The sequence below is a fragment of the Tiliqua scincoides genome, chromosome 1 (assembly GCF_035046505.1).
Source record: "Tiliqua scincoides isolate rTilSci1 chromosome 1, rTilSci1.hap2, whole genome shotgun sequence".
Lineage (NCBI taxonomy): Eukaryota > Metazoa > Chordata > Lepidosauria > Squamata > Scincidae > Tiliqua > Tiliqua scincoides.
Genome location: NC_089821.1, coordinates 220,352,226 through 220,367,333, shown reverse-complemented (window position 1 = coordinate 220,367,333; position 15,108 = coordinate 220,352,226). Strand labels below are relative to the sequence as shown.

General features: G+C 41.4%; 1 protein-coding gene across 2 annotated transcripts in view; it reads right to left on the bottom strand.

The window, feature by feature from the left end:
• IGF2R (insulin like growth factor 2 receptor) overlaps positions 1-15,108 on the bottom strand; it is an 85,014-nt gene that overhangs the window by 44,652 nt on the left and 25,254 nt on the right. For both annotated transcript variants that reach the window (XM_066616194.1, XM_066616202.1), the window contains exons 7-17: positions 14,511-14,622; positions 13,184-13,346; positions 12,312-12,483; positions 9,398-9,501; positions 8,483-8,647; positions 7,193-7,333; positions 5,775-5,921; positions 3,473-3,610; positions 2,399-2,540; positions 662-839; positions 309-424 (exon numbers count right to left, since the gene is read on the bottom strand). In XM_066616194.1, coding sequence (XP_066472291.1) covers positions 309-424; positions 662-839; positions 2,399-2,540; positions 3,473-3,610; positions 5,775-5,921; positions 7,193-7,333; positions 8,483-8,647; positions 9,398-9,501; positions 12,312-12,483; positions 13,184-13,346; positions 14,511-14,622 — 1,578 coding nt within the window. The remainder of the gene's footprint in view (positions 1-308; positions 425-661; positions 840-2,398; positions 2,541-3,472; positions 3,611-5,774; positions 5,922-7,192; positions 7,334-8,482; positions 8,648-9,397; positions 9,502-12,311; positions 12,484-13,183; positions 13,347-14,510; positions 14,623-15,108) is intronic.

Below are 15,108 nucleotides of genomic sequence, written 5' to 3'. Positions count from 1 at the left end.
GCCTCAGTGCGGGTAACATACTAGTTCAGATTCTATGCCACTGCTATCACTGTGTTCCCCCCCCCCAAAAAAAATACACACATTACAATTCATGAGTACCCACTACCTTAAGACTAGAACCCCAAATGGACACACTTAGGAGTCATAAGTCCAGACAACCCTTCCTCCCAAATGATGGTAGAATGCAGCAATGGCACTACTGGTCTATGCACTGCATACAAAATGAAAGCTCTAGGACAACAGAAGCTTTCTTGCTCAGCATTTCCATTCACATTCTACATTTTTAGAGCTATTCCTGTACTGTTTACCTTGAAAGGTCATATTGCTCCATGGTCTGAGGATCTGTTACAACACATTCTACAGGTAACGCTGGACAAGCATACTGGGTGTACCACTTGAAATTGTATGTAAAGTTGTCTTCTGCCTACGTTACCATATCCATATAAAAACACAGCAAAGAAAAAAGTCATTAGAACTAGAAAATGTCAAACCATTTTGGTTCCTTCCTGTCTTGAGAGAAAAATCTAAGAAGCACTGTATACTTCTGAGCTAGCACCTTCATTGAAAAGACTCAGAGAGATTGGTTAGTTTCCCATTATATTAAGATATTAGAGGCTTCGTGAGAGTGTGTAATGTAGAGTTAGCAACATTTAGTTCTTACCTGATACTCAGGTTGACCTACACCTGCGTCACGATCGCACAAGAAAGTTATATGGGTAGATCGTTGTGTGTGCTTCTCATCGTTGTAGACTGTGCCATTTTGATAGTTCAGCTGAATCATCCCATCATAGTAAGAGAGCTCAGAACTAGGCATCCCCAGACTCCACGCATTCTTGCTACTAAAAATACACATAAAAAACCTCTCTATGTAGTTATACCAGTTGGTTTATGCAAACAGAAGGTTATAGAATTGTTCATGTCACAGTTCCCAAGAGGCATCTGGTATCAAGGCCCACAAGTTAAAAACTACATGGACGAGATCTGTCCTTTTTCACGCAGCAACTGACATGATACCTACCATACAGCTAGCAGTCAGATACTGTATACTACGATACAGCAATGACAGCTTGATATAGATAGCAAGTAATAGATTTTATAAAGATTTTATTTAGAAAGATGCACATTCCAATTGATCAAACTTTGTTACCACAGCCAAGTTTGAGAACACTACCGAAACAGATGTTTTTACATTTCCGGAACAGCAGCACCCCAATGCTTCAGGGCAGAAAATTTATTTATTTATTTTTAAGAACAAGGAGAGTTACAAGAGCAGTTTTTGAGAGGATATGGGGATGGAAAGAGAGACTGCCATTTTACTTTAAACATCCCATTGAATGAGCATAAGCCCCTTCAGAAGTAATTTAGATACGAGGCGATTTCTATAATTTTCTTCAAGATGAGGACTGTTTAATACAATTTAGAAAGTACCGCTAAGGTTTCTTGATCTTAAGCTTATTAATTCAAAATTAAGTCCCACCAAATTCACTGGGGCTTACTCTTAATAACTGAGCTGTCTGTGACAGAACAGAAGAGAGATCTGGAGTGCTTGCGGAGAGCTCAATCAAAGTATCGACCCAATGTGTGGCGACAGCGAAGAAGGCCAATTCTATGCTTGGGATCATTAGAAAAGGTATTGAAAATAAGATGGCTAATATTATAATGCCATTGAACAAATAGATGATAAGTCCACACCTGGAGTATTGCATCCAGTTCTGGCCGCCACATCTCAAAAAGAATATAGTAGAAATGGAAAAGGTGCAGAAGAGAGCAAACAAAATGATTACTGGGCTGGGGCACCTTCCCTATGAGGAAAGGCTACAACGTTTGGGCCTCTTCAGCCTAGAAAAGAGGTGCCTGAGGGGAGACATGATTGAGACATACAAAATTATGCAGGGGCTGGATAGAGAGGTGCTCTTTTCCATCTCACATAACACCAGAACCAGGGAACATCCACTAAAGTTGAGTGTTGGGAGAGTTAGGACAGACAAAAGAAAATATTTCTTTACCCAGCGTGTAATTAGTCTGTGGAACTCCTTGCCACAGGAAGCAGTGACAGCATCTTGCCTAGATGCCTTTAAGAGGGGATTGGACAAATTTCGGGAGGAAATGTTTATCACAGGTTCATGGTAGGTACAGGTAGGCTGCCTCTGATTGCCAGATGCAGGAGAGGGCACCAGGATGCAGGTTGTGTCTGTTGTCTAGTGTGTTCCTTGATGTATTTGGTGGGCCACTGTGAAATAAAGCAAGCTGGACTAGATGGGCCTGTGGCCTGATCCAGCAGGGCTCTTATGTTCTTAACTGTGCTTAGGTCAGCCTTTGTCACCACCACATAAGATATTTGGGTGCATGCACACACACACACACACACCTCAGGGAAGGGAGTATAAGAAATTCTTACCTTTGCTTTACTTGACAAGCTGCAGATGATGACCCACACAAATTATCTGGTAAAGTGCCACAAATACTGATGTAAAAAGTGTAGACGCTTGAGTTTACACTATAAATCTCATTTGTCAGCGGTGATAAGTCAAAAGAAAACCCTGATCAGAAATAGATAAAAGTCTTTGTTCAATGCAGTAGCTTTTAGGAGCGTGCTCAACTTGTCAGCTTAAAAAGACAATAGGTTTCCATGATAGACAACTAACGCAGATGTCATATATTATGGCACAACCATTTATAGTTGCCGGTTTACACTAAAAAATTACACTTAGTCCCCTACTTAGGTTCCAGGAATCTGTACTTAAGTCCAACGTGCCATGGAAACAAAATTGTGAACTATTTTGCAGCAGTTGAATATTCTTGAATAGCAGTTGAATATTCTTAAGAATAATTTTACTGCATTGGTAACAAGTATGCTATGAAACAGGAAACCTGTATTTAAGGTACACCTACAGTACAATACTATATAATGTGTGGTCTTTTCTTGAAAAGTAGGGTTGTTTCCCAGGAAGCCATACTGAGGGGGGAGCCTTATCATACAGCAAAAATGTTCAAAGATGCAGGGCTCGTAACCTTTGCCCCACATTCATAAATTTACTGAATAGTACAGTAGCAAAATTTGCTATGGGTGTGCTACAGTGGGGCCTTTGCACAGGCGTGGTAGTGCCTAGGCTGATGAGCACTGCAAACAGGATGAGCACAGGACACCAGTGTCTGCTGGTGCACAATTTTAAAGCTTGTGTACGGTTTTAAGGGCCATCCACAGAGTTAACAAAATGAAGTCTTGTAGCACTTGAAGATCTGTGCCGTTTATTTCAACATAAGCCCAGAAAGAATTTTTTTTAGTCCCAAGATGCCAACAAGACTTTCCTGCTGCAACAGATTAACACAGGCTGCAATCCTAACCACACTTTCCTGAGAGTAAGCCCTACTGAACAAAATAAGACTTACTTCTGAGTAGACCTGGTTAGGATTGTGCCCACAAATAGTTAACCTCTGAAACAGGTTTAAAAGATTTCAGCTGGATACCTACCTGCTTGAGAAGCAGAAACTTTGCAATTGTCGCCTTTTGTTTTAGATAGGACACAGGCAGCAGCTGTATGCCATTCAAACTCAAACAAGCACCCATTGTGCCTAGAGTTAATCAGAACAGGAGCACTTTCCAGATCACCTGGCAATAAAAAACAAACAACTTTACCATTAGTTTGGCTGTCCACCACTCATTTTCAAAAGCTGGTCAAGAAAAATGAGGAGGAGCATTTCACTCCCCAAAGTCTCACATAATTTGATCAAGAATACAGATAACTTGTTTCAGTCACTAATCTCAGAAAGGTTGGAGTTTCTCAGTCTCTCCTCAGGCAGAATTTGCTTAGCCTTATATGTTTTTAGTATCTTTTTTCCCCATTTCAGAACACCACAATATTTAGGAGTACCGACTCCCTGTTTTTTTAATGTGTAGCTTCTGGGAGGACATACATACTCACTATAGTACCCGAAATTTTTGCCAAGTAATCAAGCTCCAATTATCACTTCACCTTATCTCCGGGTCAATCAGAGGGCAGAACCTTTCAACTCTGAACAGTTGAGCTGTTGCTCAACTCAGGCAGGCACCTCATTAGTGGCTATAGTTACTTTCCAGAGACATTCCAGCCAAAATTAACTTTTTCTTCTCCTTCCTTCTGCTGCAGCCTGGTTCTGCCTTGCAAATGCTTGCAAAGCAGGTCTGTTTTTTGAAACACCAGGATGGGAATCCTCCTTCCCAGGCTACAATTCAGTGCACCATTACTTCAGAATAACACCCATGGAAAGCAGTGGGTCTACTTCTGAGTAAAAAGGGTTGCAAATATCTCAGCTCTCTGCTGTGAATTGAATTGCACACTCTCAGTTATGTGTTATGGGTTGTGTATTGTATGTAGAGCTTCTGGCTTAACACACCAGACACCTTAAAGGTGGATTTGATTCATGGATCTCCTGCAGTGGTTCCCAACCTTTTACACTTGCATATCCCTTGGCAGCCCATTTCCATAAATTGTACCCTTCATATTAGCAAAATGTTTGTAATTAATAATACAAGCCCTCATCTCCTCCATATGAAAGCCCAGACTTCATGTATTCATCACAGTGTTTTCTCTTTTTATTTGTTTGAGGAACAGAAGACTCTGCCTTTGCACTGTTTTGCACCAGAAGTGTGCTGAGACATTCTGGGTGATTGATCACTTTCCATATTATGTTTCAGCTTTTTTACTGTGCTGGTTTTCAATCACTGGTTCATAGATGAATTGATGACCAAAAACTAGCTATTGGTGGGGCTTTCACAGCCAACTAGCTACCTCCCTTCCTGCCTTGCTGGTCCTTGCAAGGCATTCTGGAGCACGGTCTGCCTTTTTCTGCCATTATTTCATTCTTTTTCAATTACCCCTAAAGGTTCTGTTGAGTGTCCCTGGGAGTACGTGAATATCAGGCTGGGAACCACTGTTTTACTGGTATATAGTTTACAGTGCACTTACTCTGACAGTGCTTACAAAAAGATGGTGAAGACCAGAATTTAAAAAATAAACATGTATCTTATGATCTTTTACTATGTTTTTAATTAGAGACTGCAGTTCTTACGTAACAATTAGTGGTAGGTTATTTTTCAAGATCTGGCCTGGGGTCAAATCAGACAAAACTATAGTCAGACACCCCCCTAAGTTTAACCCCCAACTTATCTTAGGGTCATAGAAAATTCCATGATTGTTGGCTCAAAACCTGCCCTCAACTTATCTGTGGGGTCAACTTATGGGGCGAGTGTCTGAGGTGGTTTGAGAATGAATTTACACTGACCACAGCTTTGAGTAGCATTCAGACTTTTTCAATTGGCTTAGTTTTTCATGGATTAATTGGACTAGAACAAAAAGCCAGCTCTGAAGGCACTGGGGATATTAAGACAAATTGCAGAGGAGACAAGAGAGCCGGTGTGATAAAATTAGAATATTGGCTTCGGGCTCACATCCACACTTGGCTACCAGATGATCTTTGCCCTGTCACCCTCCCTCAATCTAAACCATCCTGCGACAATATGTAGTAGTATTTTAAGCCATTATCCTCTCATAAGGGTCCTCACAGCAGCTTACGAACAAAAGCAACATAAAGACAACATACAGCAGCCCACGGCATATCTGTAGACACAGTTCTTGAAATGTAAGACACAGTTCTTGGCATGTGTGGTACACTGACCAGATTCTGAACCCACCATCACAGCAATTACAGCTTCTCAGACCTCCATGAAGTTTGGCTGTTCAAAACTATATTAACAGATCTTAGCTTTAATCAACCTTTGGGCAAACAGTACTCACCTGGTTTGCAGACAAGGGTTATATTTGTCTCAATTTTCTTGCCTTGCTCCTCACATTCATCACCATTTGAATAAACAAGCTGAATATTCTGACCAACTTTTGTAGGAGGAGACATAAAAGTTCCCAGATTTTTTATACCATCTTTACCTAAAAAGCCATACAGACAAAAAAAAATGCCAGCTTTAAAACAAAATCTTAAGGTCATTCAAATAGAAAGTTAAGAAACCAACAGAAGGGCCATATAAATAAAAAGTCAGAAAGATACACTTATTCAGGAGATAATTTTAAAAACGTATTTATGCTGAGAACAAAAAGGACATTTCTAAATAAGTAATTAAAAAAAACAAAAGTAGTACATTCATTCCTGTCCTTCAGGGACATTTACATGTAGAGAATAATAAAAGGACTCTCTAAGTCAAGCAGACTTTCAAAATTCTCTTTCGTTTAGTCTACTTGTCTATGGACAAATTGCAACAGCTGCCATAACCTGATCAGCCTAAACCCAACTTCCCAACATGCTACATCACAAGATACCAAGAGGCCTTCCCAAGTACAGAAGACAATTCCATTTGTTTCCACATCACCTAAAATTTGCATAGTGCTTCTCAATGAGAGAAAAAGTCCCTTACTCTGAGGGACTTACAATTTAGATACAAGGGAAAGGGAGAAAGGAAATGAAGATAGAGAAAGAATATGTGTTTGCTCTTCTACATCTTCTCAGGTTAGATACAGCAGGGATTGGATTAACATACGGATGGCAAACATAAGGGTGGCAAGGGAGAAAGGGCAGAGGTGTCTGAAGGAGGCAGAGACCTTCAAGGAACTAAGGATAGTGAAATATTGAGTGAAGGAGTATAGAGGAATACAAGTTCAAACGCAAGGGTATAAGGCCTGGAGGGCAATTGGAAAGGACAAGAAACTGGGGCTAAATTTGGGAATGGATGGGGAGCAGGTGCTGGGACTCAAGGACAGGGGATGATGTGGTCAGAGCAATGAGAGGGGTGAATGATTTTTGTAGCAGAGTGCTGGATAGAGGTTGCAGTGGGTCAAGGAAAGGACAACCAAGGTGTGAACTACAGTTTTTGGTCAGGGGAACAGCATTTCCCAATTCTTGCAATACTGTACAGGAAGAAAAGGCATAATCTGGTGACAGACTGAACATGGGAAATAAAGGAGGAAGAAATGTCAATGATAAAGAAAAAGCTTGAAGTCTGAACAGGATACATGGTGATAATATGTACAAGAACATTTTATAGGTCAAGTTCCCGTATATTTTTCAGCAGTTGTATCTCAAAATACACTTATAAAACCTGAGATTGTAAATTTTGCAGCCAACACTATTCTCTCTCTAGTGCTGATCTACTGCAAAAAAACAAAAAAAGATAAACAGCACTGACCCTATTCAGTCACATACTCACCAACCGAGCAAACCGATGCCTCTCTTGAGCAGTTCACTGCTCCGCCTGTTGGAAGTACCTTGTGACAGACATTTATAAAAAAGTGCCTCCTGTCTGCTTCAACAGGGTTACCATCTACGGCTTCCCAGTTCTGCTCCAACTCTAGAATCAAGAAGTCACATTTTAGATTTAAACCCACACTTGACCAGAGGGTTAATATTGCACACGGACTTGTCAACTAAGAACCATCTTGTAAAAGCTAGTCTGTGCCAGTTATAAATTGAGCAAAATGACACAGGTAATCCTCTGGAGGACACTCAGCCTTTTCTTACCAAGCATTACAAACACCTGAAATAAAATGCATGTGTTGTGCAAGCAACAATGCTGTTTCAAGAACCCACCAACAAGTGGAAGTGGGACTACTTGGGTCTTACCCTGCTTAACCATTGTTGAATAAGAACAAGACTATTGAAAGACAGACCAGATAATGACAGACTGGAAGACTGATCTGGAGAAAATTGGGATATCAAGTGCGGAGGCACAGCTCATTTTGCTAGACGAACACAGCAGTGATAATTGCACAAATCACATAAAAAGGACAGAAAACAGATTAATCTCTACCACCATTTCATTCACTTTATCAGTCATATTAATCTAGGACTAAGAAAAGAAGGAGGTCATCACCCACAAGAGGTGGAAGAGACCCTCCTACGCTGGGTCAGTTTGCAGTGTTTTTAGAACAAATCTATGTGCCTTTCAAAGTCAGGTACAGCAGAAGCACTTGACAGGAGCAATCCTGCCCTACTGATAAAACACCCACCTTTACCCTTGCAAATTGCTATAATTTCAGGTCTGCACACAACACGTACAGATCAGGTTCTGGAAGATGTTTATAGCTAGTGCAGAATATGGTGGCTCATTTCATTGCAAGCAGGACAAGACAGTTAAGGCTTTTAAAGTAAAAATTGACAGCTTAAAGGCGACAGTGACCCATGTTCCTCAAAGTAGCATCCCTTATGATTCATTCTGACCATCAAAATAGCCAGAATGGACAGAACCATTTTCTGTTGTCCCTCAACTACAAATTCCCTTTGTTTTGAAGAACCACCACTATCTCATCACTGACCAGCCAGATATACTGCTACCAGACAATGAATGGTCTTGCTGATTTGGATGGTCCTTAAACAGCCAGTCAAATATCATTCTATGGTCTCTGTTCTAAAAACACCTGCAACTGAGATACAGAAGATGAGACAGCCAGAAAAATATAGCGCATGTCTTTTAATAAGAAAAAATTTCAAACAGCCATACCAGAATGACGAATCAGTCGTGCCAAGTCATAGCGTTTCTTATGGTCTGCAACCATGCAAGGGAGAGCTTCGTTTTCTCCAACACATGCGTATTTTGTTTCCCAGGTGAAGAAATATGTGCAGTCTGTTTCAGTCATGAACACTGGGACTCCTTTGCCATCATTGACTTTTGAACATTCACCAAAAAAAAATACACTAATATTAAACACAGAATAACTCCACCAAGGAGGAAGATTATGAAACCCGCTAAACCAGTTTAGTCCACAGTTAGAAAGAAAAATTCAGTTCTCAGGTAGAAGCATACTCTGAAGTACTAGGTACAGGAACTGACCATACAGCTTGGAAGAAATTCCCCTCTTAAGAAATTAAAGTTGTGCTATATATGGATGGATAACAAGAATTGTTTAGCCTGGTCAGACCAAGCAGTCCTCTGGTTCAGCATTCTGTTTCTAATCAGGACCAGCTGCATGGTTCTGGAAACCTCCCAATAAGAGTACTAAAGGCCCATTCCTCATTTGCCTCCAGCATCAACAACACTAGACTATATGACCTCTTAATACAAAGGTTTCATTTCTCTATCATAGTCAACAGCCAGTTATGCCTATCCTCCACAAGTATCTTATTCTTTAGTTGCACTGATATGGGATATACTGTTCTTCCCAATAGGGCACAAAGCTATGAAGAGTGGTTGAATGTGCACTGTGCCAGCAAGATGCTTAATTTCTTTCTTGATGGTGGAAGACATGTTCTTAACACAAGAAAGGTCCTGCTGGGTAAGACCAGAGGTCCAATCTCAGGCAGTATCCCATTTCCCTTTAGTCTGCCTCTAAAAAGCCCACAACTCAGGCATGACAACTGTTGATCATTTCTATAGCAAAAGCAAGATACATTGCTCAAAGCAAACCACGTTTATCACCTGCTGTTTGATTGCACTCAAAGCTTATGACAGTCATTCGCTGGAAGCCTGAGCTGCACGAGTCTCCTTCTGGGTATGTTAGAACGAGATCCCCATCAGCATACCTGATTGCAAAAATCACAATAATACAGTTCTGATTAATAATCACCAACTGATGTAAAGAAGAGAACTTAAGGGGTCCACGCTCCATGGAAACCAAACCAAAGTGGCTACATGACAATCTGAATTTAAGAACAGGTGCAGAAGAAACTCATCAGAATTATTAACAGTCCAGTTTAGTTCATAAGAATTTGACTCAGAATTTTGCATTCATACTCACTAAAATTGTCACACTCCAAGGGTAGTTATTTTCTAACTTGGACTTGCCACATTTGTGCCAATGAAACAGGAAGTTCAGTTACATAAAATAAAGTAGTTGCCTGAGCACTGTCATGGAGAAGAATCACACCTTTCATTTACACAAATGCAAGCTGGCTTAGCTCCCCAGCATCAACTTTTTTGAGGAGGGGAGACAAAAGCTTGTCCCAGGATAAAACAACTGCCTTGATTCAGGTGGAGATTACATGGAAGTGAAGTGCTAGCATGTTATGTAACTTTTGAGCAGTATCAGATTGTTTTCTTTCATTCTTGTTTTTAAAAAGCCAAATGAAGGTTAGAACATAAGAACGTAAAAACAGCCCCACTGGATCAGGCCATAGGCCCATCTAGTCCAGCTTCCTGTATCTCACAGCGGCCCACCAAATGCCCCAGGAAGCATACCAGATAACAAGAGACCTCATCCTGGTGCCTTCCCTTGCATCTGGCATTCTGACATAACCCATTTCTAAAATCAGGAGGTTGCACATACACATCATGGCTTGTACCCCATAATGGATTTTTCCTCCAGAAACTTGTCCAATCCCCTTTTAAAGGCATCTAGGCTAGACGCCAGCATCACATCCTGTGGCAAGGAGTTCCACAGACCGACCACACGCTGAGTAAAGAAATATTTCCTTTTGTCTGTCCTACACCGCCCAACACTCAATTTTAGTGGATGTCCCCTGGTTCTGGTATTATGTGAGAGTGTAAAGAGCATCTCCCTATCTACTCTGTCCATCCCCTGCATAATTTTGTATGTCTCAATCATGTCCCCCCTCAGGCGTCTCTTTTCTAGACTGAAGAGGCTCAAACGCCGTAGCCTTTCCTCATAAGGAAAGTGCCCCAGCCCCGTAATCATCTTAGTCGCTCTCTTTTGCACCTTTTCCATTTCCACTACGTCTTTTTTGAGATGTGGTGATCAGAACTGGACACAATACTCCAGGTGTGGCCTTACCATCGATTTGTACATAGATTTGCATTATAATATTAGCCGTTTTGTTCTCAATACCCTTCCTAATGATCCCAAGCATAGAATTGGCCTTCTTCACTGCTGCCGCACATTGGGTCGACACTTTCATCGACCTGTCCACCACCACCCCAAGATCTCTCTCCTGATCTGTCACAGACAGCTCAGAACCCATCAGCCTATATCTAAAGTTTTGATTTTTTGCCCCAATGTGCATGACTTTACACTTACTGACATTGAAGTGCATCTGCCATTTTGCTGCCCATTCTGCCAGTCTGGAGAGATCCTTCTGGAGCTCGTCACAATCACTTCTGGTCTTCACCACTTGGAAAAGTTTGGTGTCGTCTGCAAACTTAGCCACCTCACTGCTCAACCCTGTCTCCAGGTCATTTATGAAGAGGTTGAAAAGCACCGGTCCCAGGACAGATCTTTGGGGCACACCGCTTTTCACCTCTCTCCATTGTGAAAATTGCCCATTGACACCCACTCTCTGCTTCCTGGCCTCCAACCAGTTCTCAATCCACGAGAGGACCTGTCCTCTAATTCCCTGACTGTGGAGTTTTTTCAGTAGCCTTTGGTGAGGGACCGTGTCAAACGCCTTCTGAAAGTCCAGATATATAATGTCCACGGGTTCTCCCGCATCCACATGCCTGTTGACCTTTTCAAAGAATTCTATAAGGTTTGTGAGGCAAGACTTACCCTTACAGAAGCCATGCTGACTCTCCCTCAGCAAGGCCTGTTCGTCTATGTGTTTTGGTTACTAAGGTTACTTTTTGAATAGCCCTTGTAGAACAGCTTGGTATAACCATACTATGCCTGCCTGGCCTAGCCCCACAAATTTCTATTCAGGACCACCCCACAAATCAGTGCAAGCATCTCAGCACGTGCACCTGCAGAATACACAGAATACCCTGAGGCATTGATTCAAAGTGGGGCCTTCTTTAATGTTTACAGAAAAGCCACATGGAATATCATATGTTTTGCTGCCATGACCATAACCACCTGAAACAGCTGGTCATTTTTTCATTAATCTACTCACAGTCTGCTTGATCTAGTTAGGCTAAAACAGCTATCCGAATTCCAAAAGCCATGTCTATCGTCACTTGTGTGAGTTAAGCCTAGTGTGATGAAAGAAACTACAATGATCTTGGATTTTGAACTAATTAAGGGCTCATGTAATATTCTCAACTGTCTTACCTTGTTTACATTGCCAAATACAAAAAGCATGTCACAGCAGGTCAAAACAACATTTGCCCAGACTGTTAAAGAAATGAGCACCTTGGGGAAGAACAAACTCAACGGGAGGAAACTAAAGAAATGTTACAGGAGCTTTTTAGAGCAGGACCAACCGGGTAACACAGAAGCCAGTTTCTGGACGGCTAAACAATCTGAGCACAGAAGGCTGCCTTACGCCAACTCAGATCTTTGTTTCATCTAGGTTGGTACTGCCTACACTGCAGTGTTTCAGACAGGGGTCTTTCATCTCACAAGGACTGTCCTCTCCATGCAACACCGAATTAGAATTATCAGGCTCCTGAATGACAACCAATAAATTTCTAAGAATTTTAAGTTGAAGAAATGAGTACGCACCTTAGGGTTTGATGCGCAAACCTTCCTGCCACTTTGTGCTGATTATTCTGAGGTTTGACTTGGCATGAAGAAACATACTGATCATTGCAACCACCTCTAGTTATTTTCCCACATACGTTCAAATAATAGTAATACTTTTCCTCGTCTTTAGCAACGTAAGGTGCCACATAGCCTAAAGGAAGGGAGGAATTGGATGGTTGAAGCATATGTTCCGTCAAACTAGTTCAGTGGATATGCACAAGCAAATAGGCACTTGAAATGGCAGTGTAATCCATTTCCATCCTTCTGACCTACTTGCATGTCAGTTCCTGCTCCACACCCTTGTCCCTGCATTACTTTCCAATTTTTTCACTCAGCCACTTCAAAGGGCCCATGCAATCATTCCCCAGAAAAGGTTTAGTCACAAAGTGATGCAAGCCACAATTCTTATTTTTATCGAAGCAGGACTGAGTCTAGATTCCTGTGCAGCACACAGTTTTCTCATTCTCCACTAATTATTCCTTCAACAAGGACATGCGCATATCTTTGGCAAATTCCAATTCATATATTAAAGACATAATGCAGGCACATGGTACAATCCAAATAGGACTGTATCCTTTCTATAAGGGATACAGGCAAAACCCTTGTTTTAAAAACACCTTCAAATTAGTCTCTGTGCCTGTGCAAAGCACACACCTCAGCAAAGATGCTTTTTAAACTCACGGCCATGGGAGCATTAAGCATTGGAAACCTTTCAATGGACACTTCCAGAAGTGCTACAATCCCAGGCAAAATTGCTATTTACCTGCACTGATGTACAAAGTAGAGCTACTGATAACAGTTGCTACCCACAATGCCCCTACTTCCATCCTTGAAAGACAGAGGACATTTACCTGCAGGTTGTGTGAGGGATGTCAAATTCACATAGATATTATGTTGTTCATTGGTCAGAACACAGCTTTTACTTTCTAGGTAGTCCCTGTGACAGGCAGACTCTGTAACCCATTCAACCTCATACCTGCAGTTGCTTTGAGCAGTGAGTTTGGGGTTTGTATCCTGCAATGAAAGAAAGGTATTTGAAACCAGATTTATAACCAGTCCTCCACATTTTTTAACACATGTACTCCCACTGAAACACATATTCCTACTCTGTGTGAGTAGAACTAGCCAGCACTATACATAATTTAAAGGCCCCTAAATTCACATTCTTCCCTGTACTGGATACATTTTGTGTCTCCCTCTTTCAGAGAGATTTAATATGTACCTCCTTCACAGTTGCCTGGTTATGGATCTATTTCTACAGAGGAAAAGTGGCAGAGCCTTCATGGTCTCTAACACTTGGCATGAGTGGAGGGTGCTGCTCTTACATGGCAGCCAGGCCTGCTTCCAAATATACTCCATTTTGGAGATGGCTTACAATACAATTTGCTGAACTAGGACCACTTTGACTTTTGTACATTAGTTCAAAGTGCTTGCCAGGCAATTAAACTGAAAGGTTGACCAATTTCTCCAATAGCTACTAAAAGCCCACTGAGCAATAGAAGTTCCTCACTTAAGTCCTGTTGGGTTCAGGTACTATATTAACAGCACAATCCCATACGTATTTACACAGAAATAAATTCCATTTATTCAACGGGGCTCACTTTCAGGTAAGTGTTACAGGATTGCAGCCCAAGTCATTGTTAAACAGCCACGATACCTATAAGTGTGACAACACACACATGCAGGTGGGCTGCATTTCGCTTGACCAGAGTTACAGTCTCAACAATGCAGCATCAGTGCCAAGACGGCTCTTAGGATATGAGCCAATGGACAACCAACTTCACTGCCTCACTCCCTACTCTTGTCACACCATACAGTCCTAACTTGTTGAGAAGTGCAGGGATGTCACACCTTTCCCAAGGGATCCCCAGTGCATATGATTAGTACCTCCATAACAAGAAGGAGATTAGGTTAACCCTTATGGCATGTGCTAAAATCTGGGCACTAGTTCCCCCAGACAGCAAAGCATGAATTGCTTGTGTTAATATAAAGTGATTTAATTTACAACAACTTTTGGCTTCCCCTCATTTTTTTTGGAGAACTTTAGATTTGGAATCTACACTGCATGTTTAACTGAGACAAGTCACCTAATTTTTGATTATAGGAGCCAAGGGCATGAGCCAAGAGTTTTCCTGAGTATTCAGTACTGACTTAACATGCCACAGGAGATTGCATTACCTCACTTCTCCTCCCCTGCGGACACACAAAAGTAACCGTCACTGCTGGACTGTGACCACCACAGAAACTTGGCTTTTCATCACCAAGTTCTGTCTCATATCTCATTACAAGCCTGGAAGACAAGAATAAATCCATTTAAGACAAGAATAAAATCCATATAGTTGAAAAGCAGTATATAAATACTGTTGTTGTTGTTGTTGTTGTTGTTATTATTGTTAATAATAATAATAAAACAGGAAAAGACAGTAGCTTTCCAGTTGTGTGTCACACATAAATAGCAAGGACTAACTATGTGCTGCCACTTTGCCATAATTTCAAAGTATTTAAGTTTAGGTGGTGTGAGTGGGATGTACAAGTGCCCTTGTGTCTCCCTTCTTTACTTCAGATCTGTCCCTATGACAGGGCCCAAAAATAAATCAGTAGACCTGGCTGCCACCATGAGGATAAAACTGGGAAGAGAGAAAGATCACCCTGAAAGCCTCACTCCCACTTATGGAGTTAATTCCCACAAGTAATGTTGTGGAGTATAATATGTAGTCTGTGACAGGAGTGTCAAACATAACGCCTGCAGGCTGGTTACAGCTTGTAGAATTCCTAG